This window comes from Chiloscyllium plagiosum, unplaced genomic scaffold (assembly GCF_037043375.1).
Source record: "Chiloscyllium plagiosum isolate Xiang-an unplaced genomic scaffold, Cpla_swu_hap1 HiC_scaffold_19, whole genome shotgun sequence".
Lineage (NCBI taxonomy): Eukaryota > Metazoa > Chordata > Chondrichthyes > Orectolobiformes > Hemiscylliidae > Chiloscyllium > Chiloscyllium plagiosum.
The window spans coordinates 21609798-21635742 of NW_028270157.1; the positions used below are offsets into that span (position 1 = coordinate 21609798).

The 25945-nt window shown below is 38.6% G+C and overlaps 1 protein-coding gene across 4 annotated transcripts in view; it reads left to right on the forward strand.

Annotated features, from left to right (window-relative positions):
* Nucleotides 1-25945, forward strand: part of cnot2 (CCR4-NOT transcription complex, subunit 2) — a 149472-nt gene that overhangs the window by 56009 nt on the left and 67518 nt on the right. For all 4 annotated transcript variants that reach the window (XM_043709757.2, XM_087997111.1, XM_087997112.1 and 1 more), the window contains exons 2-3: nucleotides 7204-7326; nucleotides 24730-24799. In XM_043709757.2, the coding sequence (XP_043565692.1) occupies nucleotides 7216-7326; nucleotides 24730-24799 (181 nt within the window). In that variant the 5' untranslated portion in view covers nucleotides 7204-7215. The remainder of the gene's footprint in view (nucleotides 1-7203; nucleotides 7327-24729; nucleotides 24800-25945) is intronic.

The window sequence follows — 25945 nt, forward strand, 5'->3', positions numbered from 1 at the left end:
TTGTTGTGGATTGTGGGAAGAACATATGGAGGGGATGCAAAGAAAGACTGTACTAGAGAAACAGAAACTGTGCACTCATTCAGAAAATTGCTGGATGTGCAGGAATAAAATTGTTTTTGTGTTAATAATGATACTGAGATTGGGCACCCAACTTGAGGTTAAATAGGATCATGGCAGTATACAAGCTGATTTATTTTGAGTGCATGACTGGGCATGGAAGCAATGGCAAAGGGTCAAAGATAGTGGCTACAATATTACCAATGGTTACTCATTAAAATTTAATGTTAATTATGTTGTCAAAAAGTTGAGACCTGTTTAGACATGCAATGATAAACAGACTTTACCAAATTAAGAGTATGGATGTGGTGCGATATATATTAGAATTTTAAGTGAGTGCGATAAAGGAGGTGGGTTGAACACTGGAAAATAATATTAGAAGCTGCATGTTAAAATTGTAAGCTAGGAACTATTCAATTAGATTTGGGCGTAAGGAGCAGGAATTAAGTTGTGCACCGCAGAATACTTATGATTTGGAGATGCCGGTGTTGGACTGGGGTGTACAAAGTTAAAAATTACACAATACCAGATTATAGTCCAACAGATTTAATTGGAAGCACACTAGCTTTCGGAGCAACACTCCTTCATCACCTGCTGTGTGATTTTTAACGTAGAATACTTAGGTTTAGGGCAGCATGGTGGGTCAGTGGTTTGTGCTGCTGCCTCATAGCACTAGGGACCTGGGTTCAATTCCAACCTTGGGTGACTGTGTGGAGTTTGCACGTTCTCCCCGTATCTTCGTGGCATTCCTCCGGGTGCTCCGGTTTCCTCCCACAATCCAAAGTTTGCAGGTTAGGTAAATTGGCCTTGCTCAGTTGCCCATAGTGTCCAGGGATGTGTAAGTTGGATGCATTAGTCAGGAGTAAATATTGGATAGTAGAGTAATGGGTCGGTGTGGACGTCTGGGCCGAAGGGCCTGTTTCTACACTGTAGGGATTTGATGATTCTATGATTGCAGATATGTAAATTTGAAATGACAAGACCGTACATTGTAGTTGGCATGGATTAAAAAACTGGTTGACTATGCAATGATTTGAAAGTTTTGAGAATGAGTATGGTGACTGATCAGGAGCTCAGTTTACTATCAAGTAAAATTCTTATCACAATAAGAACAAAGTGCTTCTACTGTCAGAGAGGTTGGTAACCAGATGATAAAGATTTAGTTGGTAAAGTGGCCAGAGGCAAGATGAGAACATGTTTCAAGCAGCAAGTTCTTATAATTTGTGATGTACTGCCTTAAAGTGCGATGGGAGCTGATTCAATAGTAACTTTCAAAAAGAATTGAATAAACTGTGATCTAGTAGCTGTAGTTTTTTTTGGGCAAACACTTGTAAAAGTTTTGCATCTGTGTTTGGCCCGATTGTTCAATAGTCACAGGCAATGTGGAGAAAAGTACAACTATTATAACATTTACTCTGACTGGATGCCAAATTTAAAGGGAAGTAGCTTTCAAAATATCTTGACCTGCGAAGTAGATTAACTACAAATTACTAGGTGAGTATTAATGTGGTAGGTATAAGTTAAAGCAGGTTTGTAGAGGAGATTTCTTCAGCCCACCAAGGGATTGGATTGAGCTGCTTTAGTTGTGCTTTCCTGTCCACCTGCATCCTGCCCCAGTTTCTTTAGCTGCGTAAAACAGAGTCTGGTGCAGTACTATTGTTGTCAAATGTTAGTTAAGTGCTGTATTGAGGAAGAATGGTTAAGTTGAATAAAAACATCAAAGTTTTTTTGAATTTCTTGACCATAACATACTTTGTAGTGAATGCAATACAGTAAGACAACATAAATTAATTTGCTCTAATTTGTAACTTTATTTTGAAACAGCTTATTTTTTTGCCCTGAAATTACTGACCTTTTTAATTGACTGGCTCTTGGGTATAGTGACAGAAAATCTGTTATATTTTTCTCTGAATTATTTTTGCTGCCTTATGATGTATCTTCAGCAATTATTGAGTGTCTCAGTTACCATTAGTTCACTGCTGGGGATAGACAGTCGCCTGGCTGTCTAAGATGTATCTAATTTTTTTGGTTTCTAATTTCCTTTTGTGATTTGAATTTGAGCTATCCTGTAATCGCATTTCTGGTAGCAGTAATCGATTCCCTTGAAAATCAGGGAAGAATTTCAGGCCAATAACAACAGGAAGGTGAATTTGAATAATGTATGGCTAAGGATTTAGTTTTTCTTGTTATTAACCTGTTAATTAACATGCCTTATTTTACAGTCTTGTATCATTTGAAATTTGAGCAAAGAGTTAACTAAATTTTTCATGGAAAAAGGGAAATCTTCCAGAAAATAAACACATCTTTACAATGAAAGATAATCTGGCAGTATTAGCCCACTGTTATGATGTCTGTGGACACCAATCATGTTTGAAAGAATTACATTTCTAGTTAATTAGCTGAAAGAATTACAGAAGATTTCACTTGTGTAGCAAGTAACACTTGCTACACAAATAACACTTATCTGAGTATTCATTTCTTCCTCTTCGGCAACTTTAAATTGTAGAAAGTAATATTTCCTTTCTAATCACACACTGAACTATGGGGTGTATAGCCCTTTTACCAAACAGGGTATGGGTTTTTCCCAGATTCCACTGGATTCTTGTTTCCCTGTTTTGCTGAGCAGTAATTTCAACAGACAATCTGTTGGTGCTTTGCCCAGTTTTTATAGTAATTCTTAAATGCGCAAACAGCAATGAGGTCTGTTGTAATGATTCTTCCACCTTGCCAAACAGGAATGAGTCTCCTAGAATCCTTGGATGGACTGAAAGATATTTATTTTTCAATACAGTTGGCATCCCTCTTGCAACAAGCTGAAATAGCTCACAAAGCCAAGCAGCCTCTTCTCCTTGCTGACCACACAACTGCTGTCTGTTCATGATATTCATTCATTTATAGGAAAGTCTGTAACCTCATCTCAAAAGTGACTTCCTCTGTCCTTATCATAATGCTGTGTGTAACACATTACAGCTTTGTGTCTAGATTGAAACCACTTCCCTTCTTTGTAAAAGTAAAAGGATAATACACCTATACCATCTTTCTGGTTCTTTGGGAGATTGAGTTTCCCATTTTGGTAAACTCAGGTTGTGAATATTGTTTCCCAGTAAAAAAAATACATTGAAGTAATTGAAGCTTTTCTTTGATTTCTCACAGTCAAATCACTAGAACTTGCTGTATAACAGCTTACATAATTCCCTTCACTTGTCTAAATTTAAAATAATATAAACAAAATAATCTTGTGAACCTCATGAGTGATGCTGTGCAGTGTTAGTTCCGTGCACCAGCTACCATATAAAAAAAAATTCTGCTACCTTAATGCTTTTGGACGGAAGTAGAATTAGCGTGATGGTCTCCAAGAAAGATGACATCCATGAGCTTTTGCCATTCTGCTGTTTCCTTGTGCCTATGTCAAAAAGCTGTTTTGAAATTTATTCTCATATTCCATGGTAGAATACAAACTGAATTGTCCTATGTTTTCCCACAACAATTGTTATGGGATCTTAAGAGTCTTGATCCTTGCTGAAGATCAGTTGGAATCCATTTTGAGTTCAGAGATATTTGATGATCTCTTCAGATGTAGTCATGGCCTTTCTTTATTTTCTCAGCCAACCAATCTAGATTTTAATGCATGTGTCAAAGAAAAGTGCTTTCATTTTACAGCAAAGCATGATCAGATGCTGAATGATTTCTGTGGTACTTCATCTCAATTTTAAAAGATTCCAACTTCTGTTGATGCTGATTTTTTTTGGGTAATGTTTGAGCTGCAATTTCTCGTTTCATTTGGATGTAGTCGTTCAGAGTAGTTCCATATGTCCCTTCCTAACAACTGTCAGTGTACCTACACCAGATGGACTGCAGCAGTTGAAAAGAGCGCTCTCCATTTCCTTCTCAAAAACCATTAGAGTTTGGCCTTGCCTGTGATACTCACATTCCATGAAAGAACAAGAACAAAAACAAAAGGTATCCTCTTCCCTAATCAACCACAAAAAGGCTATAAAACTGGATTACTGATTACCTTTTGATTAACTTTGGTTCTGTTAGTTGCTATTCCTCCTGGCATTCATTTAGTTTTAGGACAGATATAAGTTGTTTTCCAGTGCACAAAATTGTAGTTGTCCTGTGCTGGTTATCCAGTATATAAGACCATAAGACATAGGAGCGGAAGTAAGGCCATTCGGTCCATCGAGTCCACTCTGCCATTCAATCATGGCTGATGGGCATTTCAACTCCACTTACCCGCATTCTCCCCGTAGCCCTTAATTCCTGGACATCAGCAAGTCCAGTTAAGGATGGCAGTTTCCTTCACTAAAGGATGTTAGTGAACCAGATGGGCCTGTCTGGCAATCAACAATAGTTTCCTGGTCATCATTAGATCTTTAATTCCAGAATTTTTAAAATTGAATTCAAATTCCAACTATCTGCCATGGCAGGACTTGAACCCAGGTCTCCAGAGCATTAGCTGAGTTTCTGGATTAATAGTTTAGGGATAATATCAAAAGGCCCTTGACTAGGCCACTAGACCATATGATACAAGCATAGCCTATCCAATCTTATGTTGATTGATAAATTAATTATGGAAAACTTAATTCAGCAATTAGTTTATTAGATCAGTATAGTTCTGTTGATAGTGTCCCTTTTTGTACCTTTGATAACCTTACCCTCAAAGGTTTATAGTTTTATGTAATATAACCAACTGTTTTCTGCGTGTATGTATTCCAAATTTTGCCTTCTAATCTATGGAATTGTGTGAAGAATAGTTTGATATGTGATTTAGTTAAAGATTCTGGTCAAATTGTCCTTCAATATTAAGGGAAATAATTACCAAAATAGTAGACCTATGATATGAGTATGGAAAATATATTTTGAAACATTAACTTCAGCTTGAATTTGCACCCTTACTTCCCTTGGAGATGGTTGGCATATGGGCAGAGGTATGTGTAAATTGTGCACCAGGAAGTTGAACTGTGCCCATATCCTATCGGCTTCTGCTGGGATTTTACTTGCAGCATGGGAGTGTTAATTGCTTGCATGCATGAAAACCAAATAGAGCTCTTGGCTGGTCAAAAATCTCCTCATGCTACCATTGATATTTTACTCTTGATTGGAGATGGACAATCACATGGGCTGATGAGGGATGAACCAGCCACTCAGTAACTAAAATTGGGCCCCACCAAGATAGTTACCCCTCTCTCTCAAGGGCAACCTACAATAAACCTGACTTCTAAACCCCTTCGCTATGGCACTCCAGACATGCCTACATGTGATAATGCAATCTCTGATAGTGTGAAAAGTCATTTGACCTTTTGGGTCCACATCAATCCCCTGAAGAGCATCCCACCCAGACCCACCACCTGAACCTGTCTTTGTAACCCTGCATTTCCCATGTCTAATCCACCCAGTCTGCACATCCCTGGACACCATAGGCAATTTAGTGTGGCCAAACCACCTAACCTGCAAAGGAACCACCTGAAGGAAACCCACATGAACATGAGAATGTGGAAACTCTACACAGTCACCCAAGAGTGGAGTTGAACCTGGGTCATTGACATTGTGAGGCAGCAGTGCTAACCACTGAGCCACCCATGCCATCCCATGTTGGGTCCATGGAGTCTGTCTTTTTCAGGACTGCTCAAAATGGGCACTGCTGCGGCTTTACTGGCTTGACACCTCTGAGGTGGGACTTCATTCTAGATGTATTGGAGGTTCCACCTTAAGTCAGTTAATGGTCTAATAGCCACAAAATGACTATAGGGCAACCAAACAAGCAGAGGATTGCTTACCCGCGCATCCACCGACCCCCAACTTTTCAGTAGGATGCAAGGCCATCCTTTCAGTAGAAAAGTCCGGCCTCTGTTTCCCTCTTCCGTGATGCAGCCTAGACTTCTGAGTATTTGTAGCATTTTCTGTTTTAATTTTTGGACAAAATGAACTTGACTATTTGAAAAAATAGTATTCCTTGAGTTCATGAATTTTTGTACATTTATGCTTCATATTGTAAGCTTGCTGATAATTATTGTTTCTTTTGTTGTAAGAGCATGTACGTTAGTTTTTTTTAATATACCAATGGAAATGAGAGTGGTGTGACTTTTACCACCCACTTACGATGGGTTGGGAAATGGTAAAACTTCATTTGTGCAGCAGAAGGGCAATACAGAGTTTCCTCTCGAATGCTTGGATGGTTTTTAATAATTGGAAATAACTCATGAGCAAAAATGTGGTTCAAACAAGTTGGCATAATGCTTTCACCTTTTAAAAGTGGCAGGCCTTTGTAGGAGCTGTGCAGCGATTGAGGTTTTCCTGTTTAATGATGAACTGTTCAGGGTAATGGTGCCCCCAAAATTGCTTCCTTTACCTTCTCAGTCACCTGTAATCTTATTGGCTAAACAAATACCTAGAAGCAGATCTGATTTAACATTTGAACAGGTATTATACTTTTCATATTTCTGTTGTCGTGCCATTGAATGTCTGAAAGACTTTCAATTCACTAAAATAATCCATTCAAAGGATTGTCATTTACCATGGCAGCAAGCAGCCTACTCCGGTGAAATGTATTGGATTGTATCTGAACTCTTAAAATTCATCAAACATTGAAGTTGTCTGAAAATCAAAATACTTACATGTGTTCTTGAAATTTTAATTACTGTTGCGTATTCCTGCATATAATTTGCCATTCAGTAATTCTGCTAATGGGGCAAAGGCATATTCAAACTTTAGAATTTGATTATTTGTGTTCAAAGCCTATCTTTTGCATGGATTTTTAATTTATTGCTGTAGTTTGTTGTTAGAGTTTGACTCAAGTATAATGGTAAGAATAAGTAATTCTGTAGGCATATTTGTCACAGCATGTTCAGAAACCAGACTCATTGAGTCAAATCTGTTTTATTACAAGTTCTCAAACTGAAAACGTTCTTTTTCCCTTGCATTTTAAGTTGTATCTTGAGAGAGAATTTTCACTGTGGAACACTTGAGCTAAGTATGACATAAAGACTTTAAGACAGTTAAACGTATCATTGTGAAGAAGTTTACTGGAATAGCTTGAAAGCATTTTAGATGGAAATATAATATTTTTTTCTCTAGACTTTTTGTTTGAATACAAATGATAATGACAAAAATATCTGAAGGAAAAATGCTTTGTTTTTGCAATAGGTGACAAACAGCATGTTTGGTGCTGCGAGAAAGAAGTTTGTAGAGGGAGTGGAGAGCGATTACCATGATGAAAGTCTGTATTACAGCCAGTCTTCAATGTTCCCACATCGAACAGAAAAAGATGTAAGTATATTTTTATACATCCAGAAATAAATGCTTGCAGTGAACAATTCAAAGAATATCAACAAAATTGTAGCATTATTGTATTTGAATATCTATTAAGCTGGGACTCCCTTTATGAATGTGAAATTACCCTCCATTTTACATGGTGTCTAATTCTGTGTTTTCACATTTTTGGTTCTGTCTTAAGATCTGAATGTTGCAAGATGTGTGATGTAATTGAAAAGATCCCATAAGAGAGTGATATAATGCTTATTTATTTGATTCTTAAAGTATTACCAGTGACAGTTATAACTGAACGACATCTTTTCAATCTTTAAATACATTAGTAGATTTTCTGTATTCATTGCATTAATAACTTCATGAACTTGAGTTTCTATAGTACTTTTTTTTTCCTGTCAGGTGCAGTTGAGCTTCAGTATCCATTTTTGATTCGCTAAATAAAAATCTAAAGAACTGCAGATGCTTTAAATCAGAAATAAAAATATAAGTTGCTGGAAAAGCTCAGCAGGTCTGGCATCATCTATGCAGAGAAATTAAAGTTAATGTTAAGGGTCACCAGACCTGAAACGTTAACTTTGATTTCTCTTGACAGATGCTGCCTGACCTGCTGAGTTTTTCAAGCACTTTCTGTTTTTGTTGTATTTATGACCTGCGTGTCTTTTTTTTCACTGAAAAACACCCGTTTTTCTGTATTTGTCAGAGTGATAGTTACCATTCTGTGAATAAAGCAAATTCCTACTGCCACTGTCCTGTCCTTGCTGCTCTGCTGTTGTTAATTAATCTGTGTTTCCAGAAGGAGAAACAATGGTCTACTGGTTTTATTGCTCGACTATTAATACAGAAACTCAGCTAATTTTCTGGGGTCCTGGGTTTGAATCCCAGCACAGCAGATGGCGGAATTTGAATCCACCAATGACCATGAAACCACTGTCAATTGTCAGAAAAACCCATCTGGCTCACTAATGTCCTCACCTGGTCTGCATGTGACTCTAGACCACATAGCAATGTGGTTGTCTAGCAAGTTACTCAGTTGTATCAATCGCTACGAAATTTAAAAAAAAGAAATGAAACCAGGTAAACCACCCCACATTGACCTAGGCACCAGAAAAGACAATGGCAGTAACAGCCCTGTCAACCCTTCAAAGTCTTTGTTACTAACATCTGGGGGCTAGTTCCAAAATTGGAGAAGTGTCTTGCAGACTAATTAAACAATAGCCTGACATAGGCATAATCCTGGAATCGTACCTTACTGGCAATGTCCCAGACACACTGTTACTAACCCTGAATATGTCCTGTCCCACTGGCCGTACAGGCCTGACAGACGTGCCAGCACAATGATACATGGTCAGGAGGGAGTTGCCCTCAGAGTCTTCAAAGTTGACTCTGGACTCCATGAAGTCTCATGGCTTCAGGTGAAACATGGGCAAGGAAACCTCCTACTGATTACCATATACAGTCCTCCCCCATTAGCTGCTAGACTGGTCTGTGGCAGGTTTTTTCTATTTCAAAAATATACCTTATTCATGAAATATCTTTGTATACATACATAGTCACTAAAGTAGTTTGGTTCAGTACAGTAGCATATGAAGAAAACAAAACAAACATCAGAGTTTGATTCTATCCATCCAACAAACCAAAGACATCTTTTACTTGTACAAGATTATATTTACATTTATTTGAGGCACCAACAGAGTTTGATAACTGAACAGACCCCCATGGATGGTAAGGGAACCAACAAGAGGGAAAAGCGTACTTGATTTCATCCTTACCAATCTTCAGCTGCATTTGCATCTGTACATGATAGGACCGGTAAGAAAAATTGCCGCACAGTCCTTGCAGAGGCAAAATTCAGCCTTCCATTGTGTTGTTTTGGACCAGACCAAACCTCCTCAAAATATATTAAGATATTCTAGACCGTAATTTTTTTCTTCTTTTAAAGGCAAGTGCCAGGCATTGCAGTATGGATAGGTCAAACTACCAAATTTGAAGCAAAATGTACTTTATTCACACACTATAGTTACAATTACACACAAAGTAAGATCAAAACGAAGGAGTTGGCTTCACTGTAATTATCAAAATGCTTAATAAAATATATTAACTACTGATTAATTGTCCCAAATATAGTAATATTCTATAACTACACCCTGGGCAAAGGCAAATTCAGAAAAATAGGTTGTCTCTCATTCAATTCCACTGTCCAGTAGGAAACAGATCAAGGGAAAATTCAGAGCGAGAGTAGCAGGGAGAAATGTACTATAGCTTCCAAACCCAGTTTCAAGACCCCAGCAATTGCTATTACTAAAACTAAAAATCCTGGTTCTGCGGGAGCTTGACCCCACTAATTCAGCTGTTTCTGTGTTCCAATTTAAAAAAAAATCTCAAGGTTTCACAAACTGTTTACTCTAGTGGCTATGAATAGACTACACGACACCTCTCTATTGACATTTCTTCATTAAAAAATACTCAAGCCAAAATAAACCTCTTAAAACCATAGTATTGTCAGAGTGTTGTGTAGCACTATCACCGTGCTAAATGGGATAGACTTTGAACGGATCTGGCACTTCAAGACTGGACATACATGAGATACTGAGAGCCATCCACATCAGCAGAATTGTACTCCAGCTCAATTTGCAACTTCATGGCCTGGCATATTCCCCACTTAACCATTACCGCCAAACCAGGTGATCAACTCTGATTCAATGGAGAGTACTGGAGGGCATGCCAGGAGCAGCGCCAGGTGTACATTAAAATGAGATATTAATCTATGAGCCACCAACAGGACTGTTTGTATGCCAAACAGCATAAGCAGCAAGTAATAGAGCTAAGTGATGCCCCACCAATAGATCAGATCTTAGCTCTGCAGTCCTGCCACATCCGGCCATGAATGGTAGTGGACAATTAAACAACTCAGTGATGGAAGAGCCCAATATGTGCCAGTGCAAAAGATAAGGCTGAAGCATTCCCAGCAGTTTTCAGTCAGAAATGCTGAATGAATGATTCATCGCCGCCTCCACCAGTGGTCCCCATCGTTAGAGACCAGACTTCAGCTAATTCCATTCATTCTACATGATATCAAGAAATGGCTGGAGACACTGGACACAGCAAAGACTATGGGCCCTGACAACATTCCAGCAATAATACTGAAGGCTTGTGCTCCAGAACTTGCCACTCCATTAGTCAAGCTCTCCAGTACAGTTTTAGCACTGGCATTTTACCCAACAAGGTGGAAAATTGCCCAGATATGTCCTAGACACACAACACAGCACAAATTCAATTTGGCCAATTACCAGCTCGTCAGTTTACTCTCTATCATCAATAATAAGATGTAAGGTGCTCATCAATAACCTGCTCCATGATGCCCAGTTTCACTCAGCTCCTGACCACATTTGGCCATGCTTGAACCAAGGCTATAAAGAGTTGAATTCCATTGGTGTGGTGAGAGTAAAGTTCTTGACATCAAGACCACATTCAACCCAGTGTGGCACCAAGAAACTATAGTAAAACTGGAGTCAATGGGTATCAAGGGGTAAATTCTCTGCTGATTGGAGGCATACCTGAAACATAAGATGGTTGTGGTTGCTGGATTCGGACATCTCATTAGGAGTTCCTTAGGACCAATCGTCTTCAACTGCTTCATCAATAACCTTCCCAATATCATCAGGTCAGAAATGGGGATGTTCGCTGATGATTGCACAATGTTCAGCACCATTCATGACTCCCCAGATGCTGAAGTAGTTCATGGTCAAATGCCACAAAATCTGGGCAATATCCAGGCTTTGGCTAACAAGACAAGTAACATTCACGCCACCTAAATGCCAGGCAGTGACTTTCTCCAATAAGAGGCCACTAACCACCACCCTTTGACATTCAGTGGTGTTATCACCGCTGAATCCCCTTTTATCAACTTCCTTAGGGCTATTGTTGACCATAAACCCAATTGAACTCGCCACATTAAACAAATAGCTGGTCAGAGGCAATTGCAAGTAATATTGTGACAAGTAACTTACCACCTGACTCCCCAAAGGCTGTCTATCATCTAAAGATGGAATGATCATCATGGATTACTCCCCGTTTGTCTGGATGAATGCAGCTCCAACAATACTGAAGAAGCTTGACATCAGCCAGGACAAAGCAGCCTGCTTGATTGGTACCACTTTCACAAATATCCACTCCCCCTCCAGTGGCGCTCAGTAGCAGCAGTGTGTTTGCTATCTAAAGGATGCACTGAAGAAATTCATCAAAGATCCTCAGTCAGTACCTTCCAAACTCATGACCACTTCCATTTAGAAGGATAAGGGCAGTCAATACATGGGAACACCACCACCTGCAAGTTTCCCTCCATGCCCCTCACCACCTTGACTTGGGAATATATCACTATTCTTTCACTCTTGCTGGGTCAAAATCCTGGAATTCCCTCCCTGATGACATTGTGGGTGAACCCACTGCATGTGGACTACAACGGTTCAAGAAAGCAGCTCACCACCATCATCTTAAGGGCATCTAAGGATGGACCTTAAGATTGCAGGCCAGCCTGCGATGCCCACATCTCATGAACGAATTTTAAAAAAGCAAATATGTTGAGCAGACTTTCAAAGTATGATCACGTATCTCTAATCACTTAATTGTGGCCATGAACAGCATCATCCCATTGTTCATCTTTGAGCTGCTCTCCTTTGCAAATTGGAAAAAAGGCTAAATCTTCAATTTTTAATTCCCAATTCCCCCTCCAGTTAAACCTTTAAAAAGTTACTCAATGGCTGTCATTCCTTCAGTTTGTTACCTTTGTTTCCTTCATATTCTTTGCCGGATCTTGCCCTTGCACCAATTTTCATTCCATTTCTGATATGTTACCAACCTGTGTCTTTATATTACAAAGCTGAAAGCATTTTCCATTTTATTCTCATGTCCAGACTCCGGAATGTCTTCTAAGCTGTTTTCTTTGAGCTCCACCCAACATAATCTGGAATCTCTCCACATTGTTGTCTGCATTCCTGTTCAATTAACTCCCCTATCTTAAGGATTTCCAGTACAGTAATTTTGATATTCCCATTCTGATGATTTAAAGCCATGCAGCAATTTTATACAAGTTCACTTCAATGGCTTTCTTTGTTCTTTGATTCCTATCCATGCTACTGTTGTATGTAGGCCCCCTAGTGACAGCTGTGAAGTGGTAAATTGTACACAGTAGATGCAAAAACTAATTGTTGTGTAATGAATGAAGCATGTTGTAATGGAGTTTTAACATGCCACTGCAGATTGGAATCAGCACACTAGTCCATATCAAAATAATTTACTGAGTGTTTTACAATATGTAAACATGTTGTATGAGATAGCAATCTGTTGAATATATAAATTTCAATTTGATTTGTCAAGGACAGAATAGATTACTTTCTCTACAACGATGAACTGAGAGTCATAGAGATGTACAGCACGGAAACAGACCCTTTGGTCCAACTCATTCATGCTGCCAAGATTGCCTAAATTAATTTAGTCCCGTTTGCCAGCACGTGGCCCATATCCCTCAAAACCCTTCCTTTTCATGTACCCATCCAGATGCCCTTTAAATGTTGTAATTGTACCAGCTTACCCCACCACCTCTGGCAGCTCATTCCATACACCTACCACCCTTCGCATGAAAAGCTTGCCCCTTATGTCCATTTTAAATCTTTCCGCTCTTACCCTAAACCTATGCCCTCTCGTTCTAGACAGCCCCAACCCAGGGAAAAGACCTTTTCTATTTACCCTATCCATGCCCTGTAGGTTGATAAACCTCTATAAGGTCACCCCTCCGCCTCCGACACTTCAGGGAAAACAGCCCCAGCCTGTGTATATATAGCATAAATTTGCATTTATGTACTGGATTTTTTGATTATTGGACATCTCAAAGCATCTCACTGGCAAGGACATACTTTTCAAAATGTTGATCCTGTTATAACAGGAAAGATAGCAAATCCTGCAATCAGCAATATGATAATAACCACAAATCATCTCTTTGTGGTGTTAATTGAGTGTCAAATATTATGGGCAAGAATTGGTGCAATTTTGGTAGCTCTGAATGAAGCATTCATCTTCTATTTCGGACATTTTTTGAGGTCATAGATTTTTGAGATTTGTGAAAATCTAATATGCAGGAAAAGCTAATAGAATGCTGGTCATTATCTCAAAGGAATATAAAAGGTGAGAAAGTGGTTTTCCAATTTTCCGTTACTGCATCAAACCGAAATGTTTAGCACTGCAAACCTCAAAAAAAAAAAGCCGTTGGATTGCTACAGCATAGACTCACCAGAGTGATGCTGGCGATTAATCAAGGTATTTCAAGTAAAGATTTTGATTTTTTTATTCATTCATTCACATTGCTGGCTGAGCCAGCCAGCATTTGTTACCCATTCCTGGTTACTCTTGAGAAAGTGGGATGAGCTTCCTCCTTGAGCTGCTGCAGTCTGTTTGCGATAGGTAGATCCTCAGTCCTATTCCAGGATTTTGACCCAGTGGCAGTGAAGGAATGGTGGTGGTGTTCCCATGTATTGTGCTGCCCTTGTCTGCCTTGATGGTAGTGGGTTTGGAAGGTGCTATCCCAGGAGCCTTGATGAATTTCTGTAGTGCATCTTGTATATGGTACATAGTGCTACTACTGAGCATTGGTGGTGGAGGGAGTGGATGTTTGTGGATGTGGGGCTAATCACGCTGGCTGCTTTGTCTTGGATGGTATTAAGCTGCTTGTTGGAGCAGCATTCATCCAGGCAAGTGAAGAGTATTTCATCACACTGCTGACTTGTCTTGTAAATGTTAGATAGGCTCTGAGGAGTCAGATGAGATAATTGCAAGATTGCTAGCAAGGGGCATGGATAGGGTAATTGGACAAGGTCTTTTCCCTGGGTTGGGGGAGTCCAGAACTAGAGGGCATAGATTTAGGGTGAGAGGAGAAAGTTTTAAAAGGGACCTTGGGGCAACTTTTTCACGCAGAAGGTGGTGCATGTATGGAATGAGCTGCCAGGGGAAGTGGTGGAGGCTGGTACAATGACAACATCTGGATATGTATATGAATAGGAAATATTTAGAGGGATATGGACCAAATGCTGGTAAATGGGACTAGATTAATTTATAATATCAAGTCAGTATGATTGAGTTGGACCAAAGGGTCTGTTTCCATGCTGTACATCTCTACAACTCTATATGTCCTACTCCTGGAGCCACTGTTTTTATATGGTTAGTCCAGTGGTAACCTCAGAATGTTGATAGTGGGGAATTCAGTAATGGTAATGCCATTTTAATGTTGACAATGGTTAGATTCTCTCTTGTTGGAGAGGGCATTGCATGGTGCTTGAGTGATATGAATATTACTTGCCACATGCCTTTGACAGTGTTGATATTTCCTCTACTGGAGGCGTGCAAAGTGTTGGAGAATAATCTTAAAATTAGAGTTGTGCTATTCAGTAATGAAATCAGAACGTATGTTTTAAGTCCGCGTAGTGCAAATCTGAAACTCTTTCCCACTAATCACCATGCATGCTGGGCCAATTGAAATTTCCAACTTATTTATTACTTCAGGCTGTTGAGGGACACAGCAAAGATTGGTTTGAGTCATAGGGTCATACAGCATGAAACAGACCCTTCAATTGAACCAGTCCATGTTGACCATGTTCACAAACTAAACTAGTCCCACCAGCTTGCACTTGCACCATATCCCTCCAAACCTTTCCTATTCACACATTTATCTAAATGTCTTTTAAATATTGTAACTGTACCTGCATCCTTCACCTTTGTCTGGCTGTTCATTCCACACATGAACCACTCCCTGTGTTCCTGTGTTTTAAAAAAAAAAGTTGGCCATTGTGTCCTTTTTAAACCTTTCTCCTCTCACTTTAAAAATATGCCCCCAAATTTTGAACTCTTCCACCCTGGGAAGAAGACCCTTGTCATTTCATTGTATCTATGCCTTTCATAGAATCCCAACAGTGTGGGAGCAGGCCATCCAGTTCGAGTCCACTCCGACCCTCTGAAGAGCATCCCACGCAGACCAACCCTTACCCTACCCCATAACTCCTGCATTCACCATGGCTGATCCACTTAACCTACATATCCCTTGACACTATGGGCAGTTTAGCATGGCCAATATACCAACCTGCACATATTTGGACTGTGGGAGGAAACCGGAGCACCCGGAAGAAACCCACGCAGATATGGGGAGAATGTGCAAGTTCCACACACAGTCTCCTGAAGCTAGAACTGAACCTGGGTTTCTGGTGCTGTGAGGCAGCACTGCTAACCACTCTGCTGCTGCCTCATGATTTTATAAAAATCAATAAGGTTACTCCTCAATCTCCAACGTTCCAGTGGAAAAATGTCCCAGCCTTTCCAGTCTATTTTTATATCTCGAGCTCTCCATTCCTGATAAATCTTTTCTGAACCCTCTCCAGTTTAATAATATCCTTCCCATAACAGGGTGACCAGAACTGCACAGTACTCCAGTTGAGGCTTCACCAATGTCTTGTACTACCTCATCGTGACATCCCAATTCCTATACTCAGAGGTCTGAGCAATGAAGGCAAATGTGCTAAACACCTTCTTAACTACCCTGTCTACCTGCGATGCATATTTCAAAAAGAATTCTGAATCTGAATCCCTAGGTCTCTACAACACTACCCAAAGCCCAACCTTTAATTGTATAAGTCCTGTCCTTGTTTGTATTACCAAAATGTAATACCTCACATTTATCCCAATTAACTCCATCTGCCACTCAGCCCATTGATCCAATTCATCAAAATTTCTTTGTAATCTTAGATGACCTGCTTCACTGTCCACTATACCACCAATTGAGGTGTCATCTGCAAACTTACTGATCATGCCTCCTATACTCTCATCCAAATCAATTATATAAATGACCATCAAAAGTGGACCCAGCATCGATCCCTATGGAACACCACTGGTCACAGGTCTCCAGTCCAAAAAACTATCCACCACCATCTTTTATCTCCACCATAAAGCCAATTCTTTTAATCCAATTGGCAAGCTCACCCTGAATCCCATGTGATTTAACTTTACTAATTAATTTACCATGTGGAACCTTGTCAAAGGCTTTACACAACTTAATACAACAGTGGATCACCCTGAAAAGCTGAATGGCTGACTCCTTTTCCTGTGTTCCATTGTAAGGCACAAGAGTCCTTTGCTTCAAACATCCTTACAAAGAGCTTTTAATGTAAAAGTTGTTCTTAAAGGAACAGTTTTTGTTTCAACAAATGTAATAACAGATTCTTTTAACATGTTCACAGGAATTTTATAAAACAAATTACCACACCAAGTCACATGAGATATTGACCCAAATCTTCTAGTCAGAATTGGCACTCCTTTTGCTGATGTCAGTTAAGCAAATAAATTGCCTACCTTTTTTCCTTTTTTTTGAATGGCCATTTTTCCTATGTGGGATCCATCCAAACCCAGCACAGGATGCTTCAAAGGATGCAGCACGTAGAATCCATGCCGAAGTCATGTTCCCCCTTTTATAGCCAGAGATAAATTTTAAGTGTATCTCAAATGAGGAAAGTGAGCTAGGTAGGAAGAGGGGTGTTCCATCCTTCAGGCACTCTGCCTGCATTCCTGATGAAGCGCTTTTGCCCGAAACGTTGATTTTACTGCTCGGATGCTGCCTGAACTGCTGTGCTTTTCCAGCACCACTAATCCAGAGGGGTGTTGGAGCATATTCCAGAGATTGAAGCTTAGGTTATTGAACTGTTGGAAGTAAAATTGTAAATGCCCAAGAGGCCAGAGCTAGAGGAGCATAGAGACCTTAAAGAGTCAAAGGCTGGGGGAGATAGGGTGTATTAAGGCCATGGAGGGATTTGAACTCGTGGATGACATTCTCAAAATCAAGCCGTTGTTTGTGCAGAAACCGTTGCAGGTGAGGTCGTAGAGGATTAGTGCATGTTAAGACATGGATAACCTCAAGTTTACTGAAGGTAGAATGTGGGAGGCCAGATCAGGGATTCCGCTAGAATTACCAAGTTTAGAGGAAGCAAAGGCTTGAATAAGGGTTTGAGTGGCAGATGAGCTGAGAAATGGGCAGTCAGGTAATGTTATGGAGATTGAAGTGGGTGATCTTATTGGTAGCATGATTTGGAGGAAGCTTCTCTCAGGATCATGTATGATACCAAGGTTTCAAATAGACTGACTTTGTCTCAGACTGTTGTGAGAACAAGAGATGGAATAGGTAGCTCAGGAATAGTGTTGGAGCAGACGGTGAAAACAGCGACTTCAGTCTTCCCAATATTCAATTGGCGGCAGATATATTTAGCTCTCCTTTGTTTTCAAGGTGATGTACTAGAAGATAGGAAGCACTTTTCTTTGATCAATTCCTGATGATAATCATAAATCTGACTGTTATGGCATTTTAAACCTCCTAAAATATTCACAGATGACTGTGACATGCTAGTTGCAGGGAATATGTGAAAATAGTGAAGATCCAAGGCATTCAAGCCTTAATGAAAAAAAGCAAAGATATAGTACTTGCCACTTGAATTCATTTGTCTATTTTAAAATGTAGGCTTGATGTAAATCATTTATTTTTGTTTTGGAAAGTTTTGAGTCTTTTGTTAAACTCTAGCTGTTATACTGAACTTCATTTGACTCGTACAAAAATCCCTTCATGACTGATGGTTTTTATTGCAGGAAGAAGGTGCCTCCTGATTTCGGAATGGCATAGCTATAATTTTAAGATTATGCTCCCTTGATCTGCATTCCTCCCACCCTGCCAAATTCAATCATTATTTAAAATACCTTGCTAATTATCACATTGCTGTTTGTAGGAGTTTGCTGTGCAAAAATTAGTTACCGTGTTTCTGATATTTCAAGAGTTAGTGCACTTCAAAGAAATGCATATTGATCGGTGAGCGCTTTGAGACATCCAGTGGCTGTGAAATGTATAAAATACATAAATGTAAGATTTTACTTGTCTTTCTTTCGTGATACACTGGAAGGTGGGATCTTTTTCCTTGTAACTTTAAATTCTTGATACATTCTGCAATTATAACCTTTTCAATGATGGAATCATAGTAAAATGTTTCCAAAATTGCTTACTGCGTGAAGTATGAGTTTACGTTTGACCTACAGGATGCTTGATGAAGAATGATTGGTCTGTTTGGCCAATCATTAAGTGTTGGACTTAAGTTGAGCTTTGCAACTTCCTGTATATCTTTTGGGTCCAGCATACAAGCCTGTCTGTTTCCATTGATTGCTGTTCAACATATGTTGAATTGTATTTTTATTACCATTTGATGTACTGTGTGGCATTGTCCTGTAAATAATGAGTCTTACCATTTATACTAATATAAATATGTACATAAATAGTATTATATTCTGCTTTCTAAAATACATCAATGTTTAAGATAGTTTGTCCCTTTACTGGGCAGCTTAATCATTTTGTTAAGGCTTGTTTAAACACCAACAGAAAGAGATGTGATGTTGTGCAGCAGCATATGGAAAGGTGTTAAGTGGGTTTCCTCCCTGCCTTGGTGAAAATAATACATAGACTCAGAAACTGAAAAAGGATAGTGGGGAATTCATCCATTTAGTCTTGTTTAGTGATGTTTACACATGGAAAATTCATAAATTTTAATTGAATGTTGGTTTCTGGTTGTGTCTAGTATTTTTATGGATGTTATTGGGTTGACAGAGCCTGTGGTGAACTCATTACAGATGCAGCACTAAGCATTTTTCGCAATCCTGTTGGCTGTATTCAGTTTTGATATTGTCAGTGGAGCAAATGGTAGCCGATTATCGGGTTTTATGTTTTAAGATGTTGCACTAAAAACCTTGACTTTGCATAGTTCTTCAAGAAAATTTGTTTCAGTACAGTGTTTCTTTTTGACATTCTTTGTGAATGCCACATTGTTGACAAGGTGGCAATAGTAAGAATTTTGAAATGTTTAATTTTTAGCTCTGTTATAGATAACCAAGTAACTGCATGTGAATATCTTTGTGCTGCAACCCACTTTTAAGTTCATTTGTTTCCCCATCACTGCATTCCTTTGTTTCTGAGTGGATCTATGAATCTTCAGAGTGGAAATCTATGGTCTTTCTTATTTACAAGATCTCCAGAAAACATATGGAAGCTATTTAAAAAGTGGACATGAATGAAGTTAAGTAGAGTCTGCAAATACACAACACCTATTTAGCTGCAAGTTAAGCGGCTTATTTTAGGTCTGAAGCAATATTGTATTGAGAGAAAGTAATTTGCCCTGACTTCTCTAAGTCAATCTATGAGAAAATAGGTAAAATGGCACAGCACAATGACAAAACAAATCACAGAAGAATAACAGCCTGGAAAGCAGAAGATAACATTGTTTTTGAAAAAAAAAGCAGCACAAAACAAGCTGAGAATGGAGTAGGAAATCAAAGTGGGAACTATCACTTGTTTAATTACAGTTTAAGTATCGATTTAATAAAAGGTCAGGAACAAATAAAAGAAATGAGAGGAAGTATGGAAATGTTGTTATTTCAGTATTTGGTGTATTTGTGGTCATGTGTGCTAAAGAATACGCTTGTAGGAGGGGGCAGAAAGCCTGAAACATAGAACCTCATTTTACAAAATAACCTGGACTGAAACTTGTTCAGTGAAGTGAAAATTTGCTAGCTTTGGAGTTCAAAGCAGAAACTCACTAAACTTTTGTATGACCTCCAGAAAATCTCAATTTACCTGTGGCTTCGCAAATCTAGTGACTGGTCTGGCTCTGTATAATGATACGTTTGTTGTGCCAGTACTGTCTTGGAATTCAGCTGTTTGAATGGCTAAACCTGTTGGTTTTGTTCTCTGCCTGGTAGATGAGAAAACTAAATTAAATACAATTAATAAATAGCTTAACTTTTCTTAACTCCATTAACTAAAATCTACATAGTTTTTATGAATTTTTGTCTCAATCAGCAGCAAAGAAGAAATTGCACTGCTATTTTGAAGGTAGGAAATCTTATCAGATTCAGCACTAAGGGACATGATCCAAAAGCCTATTTTATACTTCATTTTTGAAAGAGGATGTGTTTTTTGAATCAGTGTCGCAAGTTAAGCTACTTGTAGAAATTGCCCCATTATTCCATCAATTCAGAATAGTTTATATCAGGCCAAAATATGTTGAATTTTTGTTTTGCACTGTTACCTATGTTGTCAAAAAGACTGACAACTAATAGTGGATGTCAGCCTTGTTAATTTTAGTTTAATAGGCACAGTGCTTATGCCCATGTTGCTGCTACCTTTTTATTTCCTGCCTGTAGCTCAGATATCAGTAGAAGACCATTCAATTGTTTTCCAGTTTTAGAAACAGCCAACTTTTCTTCCACAATGATTAGTATGAAATGCATATATTTGGGGTCCAAGCATGTTGATCACTGAATTTTCTAGATCTTGGGCGACTGATATTCATGTTTTAATTTCAAAACTGCTAGCTTCTTGATCTCTGTCTCAGCATAAAGGACTAATAAATTGCATGTGAGTAGGACATCAAACATAGCTTTTTAATGCATCTTGTGCAGTGTTGAAGTTCCTTTCATTGCCACATTGCATCAAGTTTCATGGTAACCCTTAATAAAGATGCCTTGATAATTATGAGTTTGGAATGATGAATGCATACTTTAAAAATACAAAAACCAGAAAGAGGTTCATAGTTCTAGACTCCCATCTAAATCACCCTGAAACAGCTTATTCTTTATCTTTTGAGCTTGGTTAAAACTAAGGCTGGAGGATTGCATTGCTGCTGTAGTGCCACCACTCAAAATAAAGATTATTGTTACAATTTCCAAGATAATGAAGTCAATAACTTATCTGTAACAGGTTTTTAACAAGATCTATCAGTCAGTTATTTTTTAAATAAACACAGTTGAGGTTTATTATCAAAACAAAAATTATTTAATAACGATATAATCTTTAACATACTATCAGTAATATAGAAGTATAAATGTTTATTCCTCTAGATATCCCCAAAACACTTCCTTTTCCGTGGAGATTAGTGCTCTGAAAATAAAACAAATTTGCCAATGGGTTATTCTTGAAGGCAGAAAGATAAATTGAATGCTCTCAAGTCTGTTGCTGTGTTCTGACTTGTGTGATCATCACTAATCACACATGCTTTGGCTTTCTCCAACAGTCCAAAGATGTACAGGTTAGGTGGATTGGCCATGCCAAATTGCCCATTGTGTCCAGGGATGTGCAAGTTAAGTGAAGTAGCCATTGGAAATGCGGGGTTCCAGGGCTAGGGTGGGTCTGGCTGGGATGCTCTTTGAAGAGACAGTGAGCAAGGTGAAAGGCGTCTCTTTCAGGATGTCTGTTGGTGACTAGTGGAATTTTGCATGGGTCAATGTTGGAACCATGACTATTCACATTATACATTAATGATCGGGATGAAGGAACTGAGGGTATTGTTGCTAAGTTTACAATGTCACAAAGATAAGTGGAGAGGCAAGGATTCTGCAGAAGGACTTGGATAGGTTAGGATAGTGGACAAAGAAGTGGCAGATGGAATTTGATGTGTGCAAGTGTGAGATTGTGCACTTTGTGCACTTTGATAAGAAGAATAGAGGTGTAGACTATTTTCTAAATGGGAAAGGCTTCATAAATCTGAAGGCACTTGGGAGTCTTAGTTCAGGACTCGCTTAAGGTTAACATACATGTTCACTTGGCAGTTAGGAAGGCAAATGTGATGTTAGCATTTAATTCATAAGGGCTAGAATACATGAGCAAAAATGTACTGCTAACACTGTATAAGACTCTGACCACATTTGGAATATTGAGAGTAGTTTTTGGGCCCCATGTCTAAGGAACAATGTGCTAGCAATTGGAGGGGAGGTCGAGAGGAGGTTTACAAGAATGATCCTAGGAATGAAAGGCTTGTCTTAGGAGGAAAGGGTGAGGTCTCTGGGTCTGTACTTGATGTAGTTTAGAAGGATGGGGATGATCTTATTGAAACATACGGAATGCTGAGAGGTCTGAATAGAGCAGAGACAGAGAAGGTGTCTCCACTAGTAGGAGAGACTGGGACCCAAGGGTGCAGCCTCAGAATGAAGAGACGACCCTTTAGAACTGAGATGAGGAGGAACTTCCTCACCCAGAGGGTGGTTAATCTGTGAAACTCTTGCCTCAGGAAGTTGTGGAGGCGAAGTCATTGAGTATGTTTAAGACAGGGATAGATAAGTTCTCACGTAGTAAGGGGATCAAGGATTCTATGGAGAAGATTCGAGAATGGGGTTGAGAAACATATATCAGCCATGATCAAATGATGGAGCAGACTCAATGGACTGAAGGATCTAATTCTGCTCCGATATCTTATAGTCTTATGGTCCTTCTCAGCTTGTTCTCTGAAGGCTTCCCCTCAATGCATCTTGTCATTAGCGGGCTTTGCTCCAAGTCAGTTACCAGTTAAGAATGTTCAAAATGACTCCAGCTGGGGGTCCACGGCAAAGCAACCATGATTTACGAGAAGTCCATCTCCAGTGTCCATAGTAAGTAATAATCACTTTTAAAGAATCCATTCCAGATATTTCCACAAAACCTAAAACCAATCCACTTTCTACAATTCTTCAAAACTTAAGTTTTCTAAGTAACATTGAATATGAAGCCTTGTCAAAACTTAAAATAATTCAAAATGTACGAGTCTAGGAACACAATTCTGATTCCTTCATGTTGCTGAAGAAGCAGGGCAAAGCAATAGTTTTGAGTGACAAATCTTGAATCCAAACAAAATGTACAAAGTTACATGAATGAGCGTCGCTCATAAGGGTGTGGTAGGGAGGTGGACAGAAGAACAGGAGGTGGGATGAAGGAGCGTCGCTCTGAAAGCTAGTGTGCTTCCAATTAAACCTGTTGGACTATAACCTGGTGTTGTGTGATTTTTAACTTTGTACACCTCAGTCCAACACCGGCATCTCCAAATCAGAACAAAATGTACTATAGTGATGAGAAAAGAACCTTGAACTATGGAGATTTGGGCTGGTATCATTCAGGAATAAAACAAGCTTACATTTAAGAAGTAAATATTACAAAATGTCCCAAAGCACTTTTATACAGTGGATTACTTTGAAAATGCAGATCATATAGTTTTGTAGGCAAAATTTGCATATGATAAAGTTGGACAAATTTCACTGCTAAATTTTGGTTTTATAATGTTGGTTGATAAGAAACAATATCCACATTCCAGGAGATCTGCATTCTTTGTCAAATGGTATCATAGAAAAGACAGATGAGGTAGTAATTTACTACACTGTCTGAACTACTGCATTTCCAATATCTTGTCCTGTACTGCTGCAAACTGTAAACCTAGATGGTGAACTTTTATAGTATGATTTGAATCGACAACCTTCTGATTCAAATTCATTGGTTAACATAATACTTTACCCACAGATTATTTTGATGTGACCCTGTTTTAAAACTGAAAAGTAACACAACCCCAATGCAAGCAATAAAGTACACCAGTAGAGTAAGATTCAGTATATAACTCTTATTTTGTCAAGTTTTACATTTCTTATGTATTTCCATATTTAAATGATTTTTAACATTGATCTGTGAAAAATCCTTACTTTTAAAGTATTTTGTTGGAAGTTATTTTATGTACTCCTTCCATTTCAGCCAAGCTGTTTTATACCCTAGATACAGAAGACTCTGTGAAACCCCTCTCTCCACCACCACCACACTGTAAATTGTCCCTCCACTTGTCCTTCATTTATATACATGTACTCACACAATAATTAGCATGTCTTGTTCTTCTGTCCACCTCCCTACCACACCCTTATGTGCATGCACTTTAATCAACCCCTCTCATTCAGTGATGTTAGCCTGAGGTAAGGAGTCTGTACTAAATCCTGGACCAGTTTAATGACTTACCAGCTTTGTCTACATTCAGTCAGCCACTGAGTTATGCTTGTCTGCTTCTGGCTTGTGCGTAGTCAATATACAGACCCTGACCTGGCTGCCAAAACTGCTTGGCGGTAATAAGAGCATTTTGGATTCATTGTCCACGCTTACTAGATGATAGTATCAATGCATTAGGTCCAGGACTGTCCGGGTAGAACTTCTGGATTAGGTATTTGGAGGATGTGATCTCAATTTGGAAACCATTGGGTTAATAGTTAAAATCACAGTTCAAAAATTATTTTATACAATTTTCTGAATATGAGTAAGTTTATGAAATATTTTCATTAACAGGGCGACAAATCCATTTAATTCTTAACATTTATAATTACACACCTGTGGAATTCCATCTTTTTGACTTGACAATTTTTGATTCTTTAATTTTCTTTCTGGCTAAGTTGGGTTTATAAACTTGTGCACTATAGATCTATGTAAATTATTAAGTCCATTTCTTTGATCCACTAATGGAAACTTTGGATGATTAGTTTGTTTCTGACTGTATATGCTTTTTTCCCTAGATGCTGGCATCTCCATCACCATCAACATCAGGGCAGTTATCTCAGTTTGGTGCAAGTTTATATGGGCAAAGTAAGTCTTTTCTGTTGTTGAAGTGTTGCGTTTAGAGCAATAGCTGTTAAATAAACCGTTATCTCAATATACAATAGGCAGCAGTTATTTACTGTATTGACTTCATAGTTTCAAAAGTGCTGGTTTTGTCAATAGAGTTGCTGAAACCTAAACATGATATCATAAGCTGTTTTCCAGTTGTTGATAATACAATATTTGAATATTGCTGAAAGAAAACACAGACTTGGTCAAAGCTTTTTTGTCTTGCACTCATCAGAATATACACGAGAATACCAATGTAAGGAAATGCAAAATAAATCTCTCAAAATTCATTACTGTATGAGAAGTGTGCTGATTGATTGGCAAATAGACTCTGGTACAGATGTTTCCAAGAAGAATGAAGATGATGACTGGCAATTAACTACCAAATTTTGTTTATTTTAAACTTGGCAGGTTGTTTATGATTGGTCATATCATTTTCCCGAGGAATAAATCAGAAAATGTCTAATATTTATAGTGGGGGAAAAGGGGCAAAGCTGTGTATGTGTCCTTTCTGCCTGCAAAGAGCAGGGACCTGTACATTAATATATGTGGCTTCCAGCGCACACAAAGATGGGGCTAAATTTGATGTAATTCTTTGTAGACTCATGATTACGTAGCAAATATTGAACACTGTTTTGAGTTCAGAGTACACTTCCACTAATCAGCACCTTCTTCTCATAAAATATAAAATGTCCCGTTTACATTGATGTTCTGACAAATGCCCTGATAAGTGGAAGAACAAAAAGTTTTGTCAAAATGTGTTTATGTTCAGCAATGCTCAAAACATTTTAGAAGCAGAATGTCTAGACACCACTAGGATTACTTTATTGTCAAATGTGCACATGAAAGTATATCACTTGAAACATAATAAAGTATAGCTAATGAGAAACAATGCTTTATGCAAGCCATAATCCTAAAACACTGGCTAAAATAGTTTTATAGGTATTGTGGAACTTTTGCTGAAATATGTTTCAGCATTGATTTCCTCATAGTTTTCTGGATAAACCTAAAAGTTAACATGCTTCTTAACACGTACATAATAATCAATATTTAATTGTACTATTTTATGAACAAAAGTACTCATTCAATATGAGGCAACAAGCTCAGACAATCTAAACTAAAATT